The sequence below is a fragment of the Rhinatrema bivittatum genome, chromosome 3 (assembly GCF_901001135.1).
Source record: "Rhinatrema bivittatum chromosome 3, aRhiBiv1.1, whole genome shotgun sequence".
NCBI classification, from domain to species: domain Eukaryota; kingdom Metazoa; phylum Chordata; class Amphibia; order Gymnophiona; family Rhinatrematidae; genus Rhinatrema; species Rhinatrema bivittatum.
In genome coordinates this window covers 563,916,102-563,933,775 of record NC_042617.1, presented here as the reverse complement: position 1 = coordinate 563,933,775, position 17,674 = coordinate 563,916,102, and the positions used below count along the sequence as shown (strand labels likewise).

The following is a 17,674-nucleotide window of genomic DNA, read 5'->3' as shown; positions in this document are numbered from 1 at the left end:
AGTTCCATCTTCTCCATTCTGGCTTTGCGACCTTTTGGTGTCATGAGGGCACATTTGGTGCAAGTCAGGACATCATGCTCACGGCCTAAATACATTACACAGACTTTATGGGGGTCTGTGATAGACATGGTGCGAGTAAAGTCCGGGCACAGACGGAACCCCGACGCCATGGCCATTGAAAAAAATCGAGCCATGGTACGGTCGACAGCCAGTAGGCTGCGAGGGCCAAACGCGACGGTAATTGACGGGAAAAACGGGTAAAAACTTACTGGAGTACCGCGGTCAGAGAAAAGTTAGAGGAAGGACCCCTGTGGGGCAATTTAACTTTTAATAATTCCATGAGGAAAATTCCTGTCAGGATTCTCTTCAGAGCTCCTTTACTGCGAGGCTACTGCTGCGCGGAAAAAAGAAGACTGAAGGGGGACCCCTGCTGGCTGCAGGGTTAGTGCCATGCTGGGCATGCCCAGTAGGGGCCAGTCAAAGTTCTGGAAACTTTGACAGAAGTTTTCCGTGATTGGGCTCCATCCTGATGATGTCACCCATATGTGAGGACTACCATCCTGCTTGTCCTGTGAGAATAACCATTTTGTTTTTAAATGTATTGCTTAGTTATTTCCATAGATGTTATATAGCAATGGCACAAGTATAGTTCTTTGGAGGAGACCACTGCTCTTTTTCATACACTTGTTTTATTTTCTATTTAGTTTGATAAAGAAATGTTTGGTTTTATGTACAGTTCATATAAACCTGACCTTTTCATAGATAAATTAAAATTGAAAGGCAGACTACCTTTTTCATAGTTATGTCCTGCTAAATTTGTACCTGGAAGGGTACCTCATTTCTTTCAGGGCATTGGCAATTGTGAGAGTCAGATTGACCTACATGTTGGCCATACCCTGAATGGCTTTGAATTGTCTAACTATTGAGATCTAAATATTTTATTGTGCTTGCATCATATAAAGAAGTACCACAGGTTGACATGAACAGTGGCCATTTCTGAAGATATGTTGGTAAGCAAAGATTTATTTATTAATTTAGCATTTTTATATACCGATTTTCCAGTAACAGAATTACTAATCAAGTCGGTTTACATTTTAAACAATAACCATGACAAAATGTTGTCTTACAATAAACAGGATGATTGAACTTGGATACAAATAACTGGGGATAACAACATAAAGTAAAAAGTTATGGAGCCTAATGTAGGCTGGATTTAAGAACAGATGTTAAGGTTAAGGCAAGGTTTTTAAGATTGGACTGCATAGAGATAAATAGCAAGAGCATTCTCTTGGGGGGGTTACCAATGAAAAGGGATCATTGGTTGGAGTTCTAATAGAATGCTGAAGTTAGGAGAATGCTTGGTTGAACAACCAGGTCTTGAGTCTTTTTTTAAATGTGATTGGGCATTGTACTAGTCTGAGGTCTGATGGAAGAGAGTTCCAAAGTTTGGGTCCAGCTGTGGAGAAAGCTCTTTTACTTAATGCTGTCTTAATCGGTGGGGCATGTAGATTGTCTCTATATGCTTGTCTCACTGGTCTGGTGGAGGTGCGAGGTTGCAGAGGGATCTTGAGCTCGAGTGGGGCGATGTTATGTATTGCTTTGTGGATTGATGAGAGGGCTTTGAAAAGAATTCTGAATTTGATAGGAAGCCAATGTAGGTTCTTTAGGATGGGTGTTATATGGTCTCTTTTGTTTGTTTTGGTTAGAATCCTTGCTGTAGCGTTTTGCAACAACTGTAGTGGTTTTGTGGAGTTAGCGGGGAGGCCGAGTAGTAGAGAATTGCAGTAGTCCATTTTAGTGAGAATGATTGCTTGTAAAACTGATCGGAAATCTTGGAAATGAAGGAGGGGTCTCAATCTTTTTAAGACTTGTAGTTTGAAAAATCCATCCTTTACCATGTTGTTGATGAAAGATCTGTAGTTCATTTGGTTATCTAGTATGACTCCCAGGTTTCTGACTTGGGGGGATAGGATTACTTGGGAGGCGAGGTTTGTGATGGGTAGTGGGTGGTTTCCATCTTGGGAAATGAGTAGGTACTCTATCTTGTTTTGATTGAGAATCAAAGATGTGCCAATATCTGCAGAAACTGAATTATCGTCCCTGTGAAGGCCATATTGTCTTTGGATCTTATTTCAGAATGATGCAACTTGGCTCAAGACTTGTTTATCACAACCTTTATGAATCTGAATTGGTGTCATGGGCTAAGATGGGACTTGGTATAAGTAATTATGAATCCTAGAGATGCCAGTATTTGAGATGTAATCTGTATTGACACTCATCTGAGAGCTGTCTTTGATCAATCATTCAATTGGGGAATTACATGCATACTCTGTTCATTCTAAGTATGCCGAAACCATCAAGCATTTGATAAAAGCAAAAGGTGTTGACAACAGAGAACATAGTATAGGATATCTTCTGCACCTACCAGTATCTTGAGACATTTGCAGTGATTAGGGTGAAATGTGTCTTCACCTCCTTTAGGTCGAAATCATATAGAAATCTTTTTGAGTTGGAAGTGGGATAATAGTGCCTATGGAAGCTAGTCTAAACTACTCTTTGACAAAGAGAATATTTAGCTCCATAAGATCCAGAATGAGTATGAACCCCACATTCTTTTTGAGAAGAAGGAATAAAATCTGTCTTGATCCTGCCATGGAATAATTCCAAACTATGAGCTGATAATGGGGAAGCAATAACTTCTGCCTCTGTAATTCCTAAAGGCTTGCAAACCCTTTTTGGTGGCTGATTTGGTGGTGCACCAGAAAAATACAATAAAACAAATGAAGTCTTACAAACTAGTAAGGGCAATACACTGGCTGTGTTCAGCAGTCATTAAAAAAATCCAATCTCGATTTTGATTGAATGATGAGGAAGACTTAGAACCTTACTCGTTCTGAAATTGTCAGTACACTGTGGATACTAGTAAATATCAGGAGAGAGCTTCTATGGAATTTCCTGTAAGTTAACACCCCACAGGACTTTGCAGAGGGTGAGGGGAAAGAAATCATGATGAACCAGCTCTCATTGATCTTGATAAGGGTCTTCTCTACCTTATCTGTGAGCAGGTACCTTCTCTATCATCTCTGGATGTGTTTCATTTGATGTGTAAATCCCCTTGATTTGGCAATATGTGTATTTCTGAAGATATGTTGGTAAGCTACGTGTTAGATGTATTTGGTGTTATGGTTATCTTTTATGTTTGGTCATTAGTGTATGTTTGCGTATGATGTATCAGTGGATCTGTATATGTTATCTGTATTTGATTTTATGGGGTATGCTATTATCCTAAACTGTTTTGTAACTCACCTAGAGTGCTATGTACATCGTGTGATAGAAAAACGTGACTAATAGATTCTCTCCTGTACATGGCAAGTCACACAAGCAATGACGACTCTCAGCTGTGTGTATCAAGGGGCACTAATCCCAGCAGCTGTGCCTCTAGCTACCCATTCACAAGCATGAAAGACTATCTGTTCTTGATGCTTCTTCCACTACATGATACTTTAGATACAGGAAAGTAATTCCTCTGGTTTCTTCTGAGGAATAAGCTCTGCATATTCCTGCATGCCATTCCACATGCCAAATTAATACTTGGTGAAGAAAACATGACAATTTGGAACATCTTGCGGTCAATTAAATCCACTTTCTAGTTTAGTTCTAACTTTTTTGATTGTATCATGGAGCTGATACATGAGACATGGAAGAAGAGATCTGTTGGATAGCTAAATCAACCACCAAGCTCTTATCAAGGTCATCAGTCTTCCTTGCTAATAGTAGATACAGTGTGAGATTGCCTCCAAATCTGCTTCACTGTGCTTGCTAATCACATGATGAACAATCACAACCACCAAGTCCTTGAGAGATCAATTTTTGGATGAACTTAGCCAGGTCACCAAGAAGATACCCAGTTAGATCCATGGAGCTGAAAACTATCCCCTGATGCATGGGTAAATAAAGTCACCTAGTTTCACTGCATTGCAATGTTCAAACAGATTGGAAAAACATGGACTTAAAGCAGGCTGGGGTGGGGGGATTCCCCTCTAATGTTGTGCTCAATTGGGGGAGAGAGAGAGAGAGAGAGAGGAGATTCCCCTCTGATATTGTGATCAACTGGAGGGGAGGGTCTCATATGAAGGAATTTGGCTCCTTCTACATCTCATCCTGCCATTTTCTCTTTCTCCCTTCCTCTTTCCATTGTTCCTAAAATAGCCCTCTTTTCCCTGATGCTGCAATAACAGAAGCAGATTGGGATTGATGAAACCTCTGAATTTAACTAATCAGGCTGAGATTAGCATTCACAGGCATGGAAAAAGATGCAATCTTGGAGATGAGAATAAAGAATGGGAGAGAACGCTGATGGAGGCAATTTAGACACCAGTAGTCAATTCCAGATAGAAGTTTGCAACAGCAAAGAATGGTGTGCTACCAACTGGTGTAAATAGAGCAGGAGGGAGGGAGGACAATAATAATTAGAAACCAACAGGGTCATTTATCAAAATGCGTTAGGGCGATATCACACACATTAAGGCTCTAATGCCTACATAAAGCCGTAATGCATGCGATAAATACCAAATCACGAAATGTGCATGCAAATTTAAAATTAGTATTTGAGTAGGAGGAATTTGGGTGGAGTATATGGAAATGAGGGTAGGTTAACTGCATGTGATAAAATCTGCATTGCTGTGCATTAATTTAACGCCGGAAATATCTACACCTTTTTTTGTGCTTTATGCCTGTATTTGTTGTGTGTTACCAGCCGAAATGGTTTTTATTGCAAAGCTCGGTTTGAGAGGGGAGAGGGAGGGAAGAAGGAAGGGAGAGGGAGGGAGAGGGGAGAGAGAGCACCTCTGTGAAGGGTCACTAATTGAACTATTTATACTACTGTAAGAGGAGACATCATGAACTCTGGTTGAGGTTTGTGTGGTGGGGTGGATTTTGGGGGGCAGTTTTACATGCACAGTCATATGTACGAACAGCACAGTTACCATCAGTGAAGATTTAAAGTGATTTGGAGTGATAAAAGGTAAAAGAAGAGTAAATTTGTACCATGTACGCTCGACCTAGCTTGATTGCAGCTAGGTCGAGAATAAATAGTACAAATCTACTCTTCTTTTACTCTGCGTTATTAGTGTCTCCTCTTACAGTGGTATAAATAGTTAACTTTTTTTGTGAGCCTCTACAGAGGCCCTCACTCTCTCCTCTCTAGCCAGCAGCCCGAATCACCATTCGTGATAAAAACCTTTTTGGCTGGTAACGTGACTGCGGTAGGTTACCCAGTGTGTGATGTGAAAATAACACGCAGTGGGATAATGTTATTGCGTGTTGCGGTAAATACCTATGCAGTGTGGTATCAGGAAAATTAGCCTCACCAAGCCCCTTTTTTCGAGGGCGCTATTTTTGCTATATTTATTAATTAGAGATGTGAATCGGAACCAGAATCGGTTCAGATTTCAGTTCCGATTCACATCTCTATAGATGTGAATCGGCTTAAGCAAGTTACTTACAGGAGTCTATGTACATATGGGTTCAATTTAAGTAGGGGCTGGTGGGGGGGGGGGGGGGGGGGGGGGAAGGGTGAAGATTAAGCAAGGCTTAAGCAAGTTACTTACAGGAGTCTATGTACATATGGGTTCAATTTAAGTAGGGGCTGGTGGGGGGGGGGGGGAGGAGGGGGGAAGGGTGAAGATTAATCTGGGTAGGCTTGTCGGAAGAGCCACATTTTAAGTTTTTTTCTGAACTTGGAGTAACAAGGCTCCAGCCTGAGCGTGGTAGGAAGGGCGTTCCATTGTTTGGGGCCTGCAATGGATAGTGCGTGATCCCTAGTAGAGGAGAGGTGGGCTTTTTTTTAAAGGGGGGATGGAGAGGGTGCCTTTGTTGACAGAACGAATGGGTCGTTCAGAGCGTTTGGGACAAAAGGGTTCATCAAGCCAGTTAGAGTTGTATGAGTGGATGGATTTGTGTACTATGGTTAGGATTTTAAAGAGAATTCGGGATGCGATGGGGAGCCAGTGGAGTTCTTTGAGTATGGGAGTGATGTGATCAGCTTTCCGTGAGTTGGAGATGACCCTGGCGATAGCATTTTGGAACATTTGTAAGGGTTTGGTAGTGGAGGAGGGTAGACCGAGGAGGAGGGCATTACAGTAGTCAAGCTTTGAGGAAAGGGTGGCTTGGACGACTGTGCGGAAATCATGATAGTGGAGGAGGGGTCTGAGTTTCTTCAGGATATTGAGCTTGAAGAAATCTTCTTTGAGGATGGAGTTGATCTGTTTTTTTAGATTGAGTTGTTGATCTAGAATTACCCCAAGGTCTCTTACAGTAGGTTGGGACATTATGGTGCTAAAAGCTGGGTCGTTGGAGATCAGGGGTTTGGGAGGGAGGTGAGGAGAGATAAGGAGCAGCTCTGTTTTGGAGGAGTTTAGTGCGAGGTGGATGTTGGTGAGGAAGTCATTTGTTCCATGTGTTCCAGTATGCAAGGGCATCTGAGAGAGAGGTGTGAATGGGAATGACGATTTGCACGTCGTCTGCATAGAGGTAGAATTTGAGGCCGAGGTCTGTGAGAAGCTGACATAGGGGAGTGAGATAGATATTGAAGAGGGTAGAGGAGAGGGAGGAGCCTTGGGGAACACCTTGAGACAGGGGGTAGAGGGTGGAATTGGCATTTCCTAACTTGACGGAGAACTTTGTTAGATAAATAGGATTTAAACCGTAGCAGGGCTAGGCCAGAGATGCCTATTTCAGTTAGATGGTTGATGAGGTGGTTGTGATTGATGGTATCAAAGGCAGCTGAGATGTCGAGGAGGTAACAGTTGCCTTGGTCCATGCCTATGAGCAAGTGGTCTGTGAGAGAGAGCAGGAGAGTTTCTGTATTGAGGTATTTACGGAAGCCGTATTGGGCTGGATGCAGAATATTATTGTTTTCAAGATATTCTGTGAGTTGGATGTTCACAATCTTTTCCATAATTTTGGAGAGGAAGGGCAGGTTAGATATAGAGCGGAAGTTGGCGGGGTCTTTGGGGTCTAATGCTGGTTTTTTTTAGGAGGGGCTTAACAATTGCTTGTTTGAGGGCATCTGGGACAGAGCCTGAAGAGAGGGAGGAGTTTATGATGTCTGCGATAGGTTTGCAGAAAGGAAAGCCTTTCCCACAGTTCACATCAATTTTTATTTTCAGTTTTTCTGTTTCAATTTTGGTCATACCTTTTTACAGAAAAAAAACAAACAAACCTGTACTCAACACCTGTTTCAACTGAATATGTAATCAAACATAACACAAATCACTGAATAAATAACTAAAAGAGTAAAATTCAATTACATCAGCATAACATAAAACCTTACAGCAAAAATAAAATACATTAGTATAGAATAGAATGGCCAAAAAAAATTTAAAAATGAAAAAAATAACTGCTAGGAAGGAAAAATCCCCTAAAAAGACAGAGGAACATGACTGACAGATTTCAAAGAGGTTCTTTCATGATGCCTACCATTTTTCTAGTGATAGTAGCTTTTAGCATGTCTGCATTAGGGACTTACACTACTGTATTTATTATGATATGCCATGTTGTATTATATTTTGGATTTGAACTGCTTTGGGTCTCATTTTGGGGAATAAAGTTGTATATAGGTGAAGAATAAATAAAAATAGTGGTGCAAGACATGTAAAAATTCTAGAGTTTGGGGGAATCTGCGCCAGTTGTCACATAACAGGTCATGTAACTCATCACGACTGGATTCAGTGCATTCTTGTAGAAATACAAAGAATAGGACCAAAGTCAAACAGCATTTATTTTTTTTAAGGCTGACTGCTAGCAAAAGTATTATAAAAAGTAAACTATTTTCTTTTGCTTTGGTGAACCTATGTGGTAGTAAATTCCAGAGTTTCACAGAAAACAAGATAAAACTGACAAACAAGAAAAGTGGAATACAGCATGTATTTTAGATCAGTCCAAAACAAGGTCTGCAAATGCCATTGAGTCTATTATTGAATAGCTCACAGAAGAATACTGTTTCAGTCAACTAATTTAAATAACCCTGAACAAGATGTTTCTCTTTTGTGTAGATAGATAATATATTTTCATTATTAAGCACTAACGGAACAAGCTACTGTTTCATATGTCTTTTGTGACTCTTCACATTTAAGCACTCTGATAAAGCAGCAATATCCTTTCTGCTGAATGCATATTTCTCTTTAAAACAGCTATGAAACAAGAGCTTATAGACTGGCGAATGGTGCCATAATAAAAGGCTCTTGTAGCAAACTATTACTTCTATGAAAAATGAAAATGAGATCCACCCCTCTCTGCTTTCTGCCACTAACAATTATTCTATTATGGGCTTTACATTTTTAATATTTTGCCACCTGCCACCTGTTAGACCTGTACTCCACCAATTTTTAGCTTGCTGCTGATATAGCTGGACTAGTTTAAACCTGTGACTTTTTTTAAAGTCTGCTCTTATTTAAAGACAGGGCCAGTAAACATATGCTTGTGGAACATTTAAATCCAGCCAAATCATGGAGGGTGTATAGCATTACCGAGTCACTCTACACACCTTTGCAAATTCAATAAAGAACCAACCTAAACCAAATGTTACCTCTAGTACATTATGTGCAGAAAGATATGGTGCCAAAGAAACTATAAAATCCTTCTACAGAAAAACCAAGGCAAGAGGCCAGCATTCAACTCCTTTGTTGGAAGGAAGCTTATTACCGGTACTTTTTTTTTTTTTTCAAACTAGCTTATTTTTTCAGTACCAGCTCTATTAATATTTACTTGGCATGGTAATTCTTGCGTTATGGCGTTATCGCGAGCATTAACGCCATAATGCATTTTGATGAATGACCCTATTAGTGTCATAAGAATTCTGTTTATTTGTAACCTGCTTGCCCAGTTATAACTGTGATGGTAAGAAAAGAAAATGCCTATATTTAAAGCATAAGAAAGATATTCTAAAATCATTCTGCATTCTGTCTAGAGTTTTCTTGTCTGTGTTGAAAATGCCCTTTTCAACCTTGGTGATATTTTTAAATGCTTATTGGACAAACTTAAGGAGGCTAGTGGGAGAGGCTGGCTTGGGTTTGAACATGCCTTTCAGGTTTCAGTAATGAATATAATTCTTAGACCAATATTGCTTTTGGACTAATGCTCAGACTTGTAAATCAAAGGCTACCCATAAGCAAAGCAGATGCCAATTCCTGAAAAGTAAATGTATGCAACAATCATGAAATGTATTTATGTTAAAGCATTTAGTATGTAATGAGAATCAGCAGACTCCTATAGTTTTATGTGCTTGTATGTTTATTTTGAAAATGTACAACTGCCAAAGCAGATTAACCAATACAGAAATGTATTCAAAATTAAATATGTAAAGGATACATTATTTTATGATATTCCTAAACTATATCAGAAAGAACAGAAAGATAAGAAATAACTTGCCTAAAGAGGTTTAAAAAAAAAATTATGACATCATACTAACTTTTTCTTAATTTTTAAATTTAAATATTTAGGTCAAAATCAGAAATAAAAATAAAACACCATCACGTGGAAAATACTGAACCTCTACTGACATAATCCAGACTCTCTGCATTAGTCCAAAAGCAATATTGGTCTAAGAATTATATTCATTACTGAAACCTGAAAGGCATGTTCAAACCCAAGCCAGCCTCTCCCACTAGCCTCCTTAAGTTTGTCCAATAAGCATTTAAAAATATCACCAAGGTTGAAAAGGGCATTTTCAACACAGACAAGAAAACTCTAGACAGAATGCAGAATGATTTTAGAATATCTTTCTTATGCTTTAAATATAGGCATTTTCTTTTCTCACCATCACAGTTATAACTGGGCAAGCAGGTTACAAATAAACAGAATTCTTATGACACTAATAGGGTCATTCATCAAAATGCATTATGGCGTTAATGCTCGCGATAACGCCATAACGCAAGAATTACCATAATGTATGCGATAGTAATGATATCGCATTGCGCAAATACAAATTTTTTCATAGGGGCAGAATTGGGGAGGGGTTTGGGTGAGATTAATGAAAATGAAGGGCATTTTCACACTGTGCAATCGCATACCGCACGCTACTGCATGCTTTTAATGCTGGAAATAACTATACCTTTTATTCAGGCATTAAGCTGTGTGAAATGCCCGAAACGGCCATAATGCAATTTGCGATAAAGTTTGCAAATTGCATTTCAGGGAGAGAGAGAGAGAGAGAGAGAGAGAGAGAGAGTGTGCGCCTCTGGGGAGGCCTTCACAGTATTCAACTATTTATATCACGATAGTAGGTCCAGCTAATTACTCGAGGTGAGGTTTTGGTGGCGGTTTAGGGTTTGGGGGCCAGTTTTACATGCAGTGAGAAATATGAACAGCACAGTACACACCTCAGTGAAGATTTGACATCATTTGGAGTGAGGAAAGTCTTTCAAGGTTGAGATTTCTACAATGTTCTCTCGCCCTAGCTTGATAGTACCCTGGTATAGAGCCTCACCTCGAGCTATTAGCTGCCCCTCCTATAGTGATATAGTTGACGACTATGAAGGCCTTATAAAGAGGCTCTCTCTTACTCTCTCTACACCTCGCGAGTAGCGAACTGCAAGTATCGCACGGTGGGAAAACTGTAATGCGCCCCGCGATACTACCTATGCAAAGCGCTAAGATAGCGCATGGTGTGATAATTCTAAAATTATCATAGATGCCCCTTTTTCTTATTGCGGGTGTTACCCAGGCGAAATTATAGCATTTTGATGAATCTAGGGGGTTCGATGGTAACTTTCAAACTGACGCATGTGTGTTGGCGTGTGCCCAGATAACTTACGCATGTTATAAAATAGCCTGACTGCACACACGTGTGCGCCCAATTTTAAGTGGGAATGTACCTATGTGCATAAATCTCTGTTCTAATGCTAACTTGGGGAATTTTAAAAGGGGTGCACATCCATGCCATTGCCAGATTCACCAGTTCATCCACCAGTTCACCCAGTTAACAGCTAGGTCAGCTAAACCCTTCTAATTTGATAAGCTGTACTCCCCCAAGTTACCCAAGACCCTTTAAACCCCTGAGAAATGGCTCTCTCTCTCTTTTTAAAAACTTACACCTCCTCCATTGCAGAAGAAAACATACGCAGAAGAGGATCTGGGTATGCGCCAAGGTGTGTAAGTATTTATGCGCACATCTCTTGGCCACGCCCTGCCCAGACCACACCCCTTTTTGAAAACGTTTGAGATGTGTGCGCAGCGGGAGATGCGCGCGCATCTGGGTGGCTTTTAAAATTCGGTGGGTGGCTGCGAGCCTGACTTTGTGTGTATCTCCCATTTTGGGCACATGCCAGACTTTTAAAATTCACCTTTAAATGCCAACACTGTTTAACAGACATTAAAACATTTTAAAAGTTATGATGCAATGATATCACTAAAATTACCTAGGTGGCAGTCCTCACGCGTCACCTAGATAGGATTATAGACAGTGCTGGGGAGGAGCCGGCTGCCGTGGTACATGTGGGCACTAACGACATAGGAAAATGTGGGAGGGAGGTTCTGGAAGCCAAATTTAGGCTCTTAGGTAGAAAGCTTAAATCCAGAACCTCCAGGGTAGCATTCTCTGAAATGCTTCCTGTTCCACGTGCAGATCCCCAGAGGCAGGCAGAGCTCCAGAGTTTCAATGCGTGGATAAGACGATGGTGCAGGGAAGAGGGATTCAGCTTTGTAAGGAACTGGGGAAACTTTTGGGGAAGGGGGAGACTTTTCCGAAAGGATGGGCTCCACCTTAACCAGACTGGAACCAAGCTGCTGGCACTAACTTTCAAAAAGGAGATAGAGCAGCTTTTAAACTAGAACAAGGGGGAAAGCAGACAGTCACTCAGCAGTGCATGGTTCAGAGAAATGTATCCTGGAAGGATACTAATGAAACAGGAGAGTTAGGGCATCTCAACAGAGGTTCCAATAAAAGCAAACGTAGTCCATGTGCCTATATGTAAAAAAAAATCATCAAAGCTAATGATTTCCAAATTATCCCTAACAACTGAACAGCAGGTTGTTAATACAAACAAAAAACACACTTTGAAATGTCTGTATGCCAATGCCAGAAGTCTAAGAAGTAAGATGGGAGAGTTAGAGTGTAAAGCAGCAAATGATGAGATTGACATAATTGGCATCACAGAGACTTGGTGGAAGGAGGATAGCCAATGGGACACTGCTATATCAGGGTACAAATTATATCGCAATGATAGGGAGGATCAACTTGGTGGGGGTGTGGCACTTTATGTCCGGGAGGGTATAGAATCCAACAGGATAAAGATCATACAGGAGACTAAATGCTCAGTAGAATCTATATGGGTAGAAATCCCATGTGTGTTGGGTAAGAGTATAGTGATAGGAGTATATTACCATCCACCTGGATAAAACAGTCACAGAGATGATGAAATGCTAAGAGAAATCAGGGAAGCTAACCAATTTGGCAGTGCAATAATAATGGGAGATTTCAATTACCCCAATATTGACTGGGTAAATATAACATCAGGACTTGCTAGAGACAAAGTTCCTGTAATAAATGACTACTTCATGGAGCAATAGGTTCAGGAACCAACAAGAGAGGGAACTATTTTGATTTAATTCTTAGTGGAACACCGGATTTGGTGAGAGAGGTAACGGTAGTGGGGCCACTTGGCAACAATGATCACAACATGATCAAATTTAAACTAATAACTGGAAGGGGGACAATAAGTAAATCTGCAGCTCTAACACTAAACTTTCAAAAGGAAAACTTTGATAAAATGAGGAAAATAGAAAAAACTGAAAGGTGCAGTTGCAAAGGTGAAAAGTGTTCAACAGGCACGGACATTGTTTAAAAATACAATCCTAGAGGCGCAGTCCATATGTATTCCACGCATTAAGAAAGGTGGAAGGAAGGCAAAACAATTACCGTCATGGTTAAAAGGTGAGGTGAAAGAGGCTATTTTAGCCAAAAAAAATCCTTCAAAAATTGGAAGAAGGATCCATCTGAAGAAAATAGGATAAAACATAAGCATTGTCAAGTTAAGTGTAAAACATTGATAAGACAGGCGAAGAGAGAATTTGAAATGAAGTTGGCCATAGAGGCAAAAATTCATAATAAAAACATTGGGGGAAGTGCACAAAGCTGCACTGGAAGGAGCGCCTCCTTGCTATACCAGAGCCAGCTGCAACAAGAGCAACTGCTCTACAGGGAAGCAAAGAAGAATGCTGGTGGGATGAGGAGTTGATAAGGATGCCAAGGAATGATGATAGAAGTGAGGGGTTACCCCAGAGGCTAACCACAGCCAGCTCAAGAGTGGAGATGTTTTCCTGGTAAGGTTTTAGGACTTGCTATTTTCCATTTGTGGCCTTTTTCATATTTTGCATGAAGCTATATCAAAATCAGTTATGTAACATTTTTAGGTTAAGTTGTTGAGCCATGCTTTTGCACTTTAACCAATGAAGTGAGCCCAAATGACTTTTTCTTAAATAAGTTTTGTTCATTTGCACATTGTACTATTTGCACATATAATTATATGCTTTGTATGAATGAGTGGTAAGAATGCAGTAGTTTTGTTAAATTTCTGGTTTGGTTTGTTTGAAGACAATGTCTAATACACTGTGATCTAAAGGACATATTTAGTAAGGTATGGTAAAAGATAAAGTTTTATATACAGTTAACTAAGGGTATTTTAATACAATCAAGAAAATTTGGTTGGATAACATAAGAAGAGGGGGATCAATATTTTATTATTGTTTAGTGTATCACACATTCTTTGAGACCCCCCTGGCCCTAGAAGCAGGCCTAGTGGACATTTATTAATTTACTATATATATATATATATACACGTATATACATATATGCATATATAAGAATTTTTGCACATCAATAATAATTTGAACATTTATTATATAATTTAATGAATTTGCTATTATGGGATTATGGGTAAATGTGATCAGCTATATGCACACATTTTACATCAAGGCAAAGTGACTCTTGGAGATTGCCCAGAAGGGATTGAAATTTTATTTCAAAAAACAAAACAAAAACACACCCCACTCCCAAGAATAAAATAATAATAAGCCTTGCTGGGCAGACTGGATGAACAACTTGTTTTTTTTCTGCAGACATCTACTACAAAATAGATCAAAACTTCTGTGGCCATGGAAGTTACGCACATCTTAGCAGTGAAAGTGTTGAAAAAAAACCCCAAAAAACAAAAAACATAAGCAAGAGTAAAACTGGACACAGCATCTCTACATTTGTTTCATTTGTGACTGTTAATTTCTGTTCTGCTTCTAGATTTGCATTTTGAGCCTCAATTTGAGCCTCAATTGATTTTTTTTTTTGAATTTTTTTTTTTTGAGCCTCAATTTGAGCCTCAGTTGATTTCACCATTTGTTATAAAGTGCTCTATCCAGTTTGTAATCGTTGTTCCCCCTTGACCTCACCCCTAACAGTTCACTGCTAGGGTGTCCCAGTGTTACCAATTTGTATAAGTTATCATCTTGTAAACCGGAGTGAAGGCAACCTGCTATACTTCGGTATATAAAAGCCTCGAAATAAATAAATAAATTTCTTAAAAAAAAAAAAAACTAACACTGCTTACTGAAGAAAAAGAATTTAGAACTGCTGACAAAGTACTGATGTAATGCAGAAAAGTAAACATGTCGTTTATCATCTGATATATATAAATATAAAAAAATAAGCATTCATTAAGTATCTTGAAAAAAAACAAAACTATATAAATTTGTTTTTTTTCAAGATACTTAATGGATGCTTATTTTTTTATATTTATATATATCAGATGATAAGCGACATGTTTACTTTTCTGCATTACATCAGTACTTTGTCAGCAGTTCTAAATTCTTTTTCTTCAGTAAGCAGTGTTAGTTTTTTTTTTTTAAAAGACATTTATTTATTTATTTATTTTGAGGCTTTTATATACCGAAGTATAGCGGGTTGCCTTAACTTCTGAATAGCTTCTAGTCTCCTGCTGGACCCATAAATGGACAAAAATACTGGGAATGAGAGCAGCTGCTCTTCCTATATGCCAGGCAAAATATCACAAGTTAGTTTTATTGGGATGTTATTTTTCTCTCCAGTGCTGTACAATGCTACGCAATAGAATAATATACTCAGATTATGTGCTTCAGCTGGTTGACTATTTTGAAATGGTGCTCCAAAATATTTTAACCAAGAAGCCAGTTAAAAATGATCTTTGAAATGAAATAATTTCTGTACTGCTTTGGAGTGTAATAAGCTATTGTTTCATGTTCAATTTTTTTTTTTTTCCTTTCGGACCTCATTAATTTTTTTGTTTTTACTTTAACAAACATAAAAAACAATGCCTGATTAATAAAATCATACAATCTTACCATGTGGTTTAGCACTATAGAGAGAAGGATCTACAGCAGGGATGTTCTGTGGAGAGGGCTGGATGATGGGATTGCTTGATACACCTAGAGACCATAAACATAAAAGGCCAAAATTACTGTGCTTCCAGGTATAGTATACACAGGTACCCAAAGTTTCTGTATAAGTTGCATTTCAGAGCTATAACTCATCCACCAAAATAAAATAACCTCCAATCTTAAATACAGCAGAGTTGCTTTCCTATAACAGGTGTTCTCCAAGGACAGCAGGATGGGTGACAACATTGGATGGAGCCCAACACGGAAAACTTTTGTCAAAGTTTCTAGAAACTTTGACAGGCACACTGAGCATGCCTAGCATGCCGCTAACCACGTATCCACGTGGGGTCCCTCTTCAGTTTTATAAAGTTCGCGAAAAAAGAAAAACTGCGAGAAACCCAACTCTGCGGGGCAGTGGGTGGGTTTTGTGAGAATTAACATCCTGCTGTCCTTGGAGACCACCGGTAAGCAACTCTGCTTTCTCCAAGGACATGCAAGATGGTAGTCCTTACACATGGCTGATTAAGGAGCTCCAGGCCTCTCTGAACATGAAGAGCAAAGAACAGGTGCTAACGTGCACAACTGCTGGAGCTTCAGCAACCAGAGGAGCAGGCTTGCACCCAAGGATAGGGCCCACGGAGGAGAGAGTTGGGTTTTCATGGCTGGAAGAGGTTATGGAGGACGGACTGTCCGAAATAACTGTCCTGCTGGTAAGCTTTGTCCAGGCAATAATGTGAGGTGAAAGTGTGGAGGTAACTCCAGGTCATCGCCCTGCAGATCTCAAACAAAAGTGAGCCACCGAGACCGATATGGCCCGGACAGAGTGAGCTTTGATGTGACCAAGTTGTAAGCCCGCCTGCGTGTAGCTGAAGGTGATGCAATCTGCTAGCTAGTGGGATAATGTCTGCTTGAAGACTGGGACCCCTAATCTGTTCTTGTCAAAAGAAACAAACAGCCGAGTAGAGGTGCGGTGGGGCGCTGTCCATTCCAAGTAGAATACAAGCGCCCTTTTGCAATCCAAAACCACTTTGGGTAGGAACTTGGTGTGTGTATCTATAGGACCACCCTGTCGTGACAAAATTTCATATAAGGCGGGTACGACACCAGCGCCTGCAGCTCACCTACCCTGCGAGCAGATGTGACTGCAACCAAGAAGATCACTTTCCATGAAAGATATTTGAGATCACAAGAGTGCAATGGCTCAAACAGAGGTTTCATTGGTTGTGAAAGGACCACGTTGAGATCCCAGGAAACTGCTCGGGGGTGAGTGGGAGGCTTCAATTGAAGCAAACCCCTCATGAACTTGCCAAAGAGCAGATGGCAGGAAGTCAGGGAACCATCCGAACACCGATAGTATGCCCCTATGGCGCTGAGGTGGACCTTCACTGATGTGGTCTGCAGACCGGACTCAGAGAGGGACAATAGGTAATCCAGAAGTGCAGGAGGGGAGCAAGAGAAGGGATCCAAACTGCAACCCTTGCACCAGAAAGAGAACCGTTTGCACCTTAGATTATAGGACTTCCTGGTAGAAGGTTTTCTGGACTCCAGAAGGACACAGGATACCCCCCCCCCCTCCAGTAGGCCGAGGGCCTCCACCATTAACCGAACATCCAAGCTGTGAAGGCCAGGGTCTGCGTGTTAGGGTGACAGAGCCTGCCCTGGTCCTGGGTGACAAGGTCTGGCGCAGTTTCCAACCGAATTGGGGATTTGCGCAGTTAGGACCTGAAAGGTCGGGATCCAGACCTGACAGGCCCAACAGGGAGCGATCAGGATCATGGAGCCTTGAACCTGCTGCAACGTCTGGAGTGTCCTGGATATGAGCGGAAGGGGTAGGTAGGCGTACAGCAAGCCTGTCCCCCAGTGGATCGAAAAAGTGTCCGCTATCTATCCTCTGCCCCTCCTGCCGAGGGAGCAAAACTGGTGCACTTTCCTGTTTTTCATGGAGGCAAACAGGTCTATATCAGGGGTCCCCCCCAGCTGCAGAAGATGCTGTTCATTACCTCCTGATTGAGGGACCATTCGTGGGGCCTGAATGTCCGACTCAAGGTATCATCCAGGATTTTGTCCACTCTCAGAAGGTACACCACCCGGAGAATGACACTGTTCTCGATGGCCCATGTCCAGAACTAGACTGCCTCCTGGCAGAGGGGAAACAACCCGGTTCCTCCCTGCTTGTTCAGGTACCACATGGACACCTGATTGTTGGTCTGAATTAGAATTACCTTGTTCATGAGAAACTCTCTGAACAACCGCAGGGCATAGCATACTACTC

At 40.7% G+C, this 17,674-nt stretch overlaps 1 protein-coding gene across 1 annotated transcript in view; it reads right to left on the bottom strand.

Annotated features, from left to right (window-relative positions):
* The window catches only part of VTA1 (vesicle trafficking 1), a 317,517-nt gene that overhangs the window by 21,304 nt on the left and 278,539 nt on the right, over positions 1–17,674 (bottom strand). Inside the window, exon 7 of the mRNA XM_029596502.1 lies at positions 15,367–15,450. Coding sequence (XP_029452362.1) covers positions 15,367–15,450 — 84 coding nt within the window. The remainder of the gene's footprint in view (positions 1–15,366; positions 15,451–17,674) is intronic.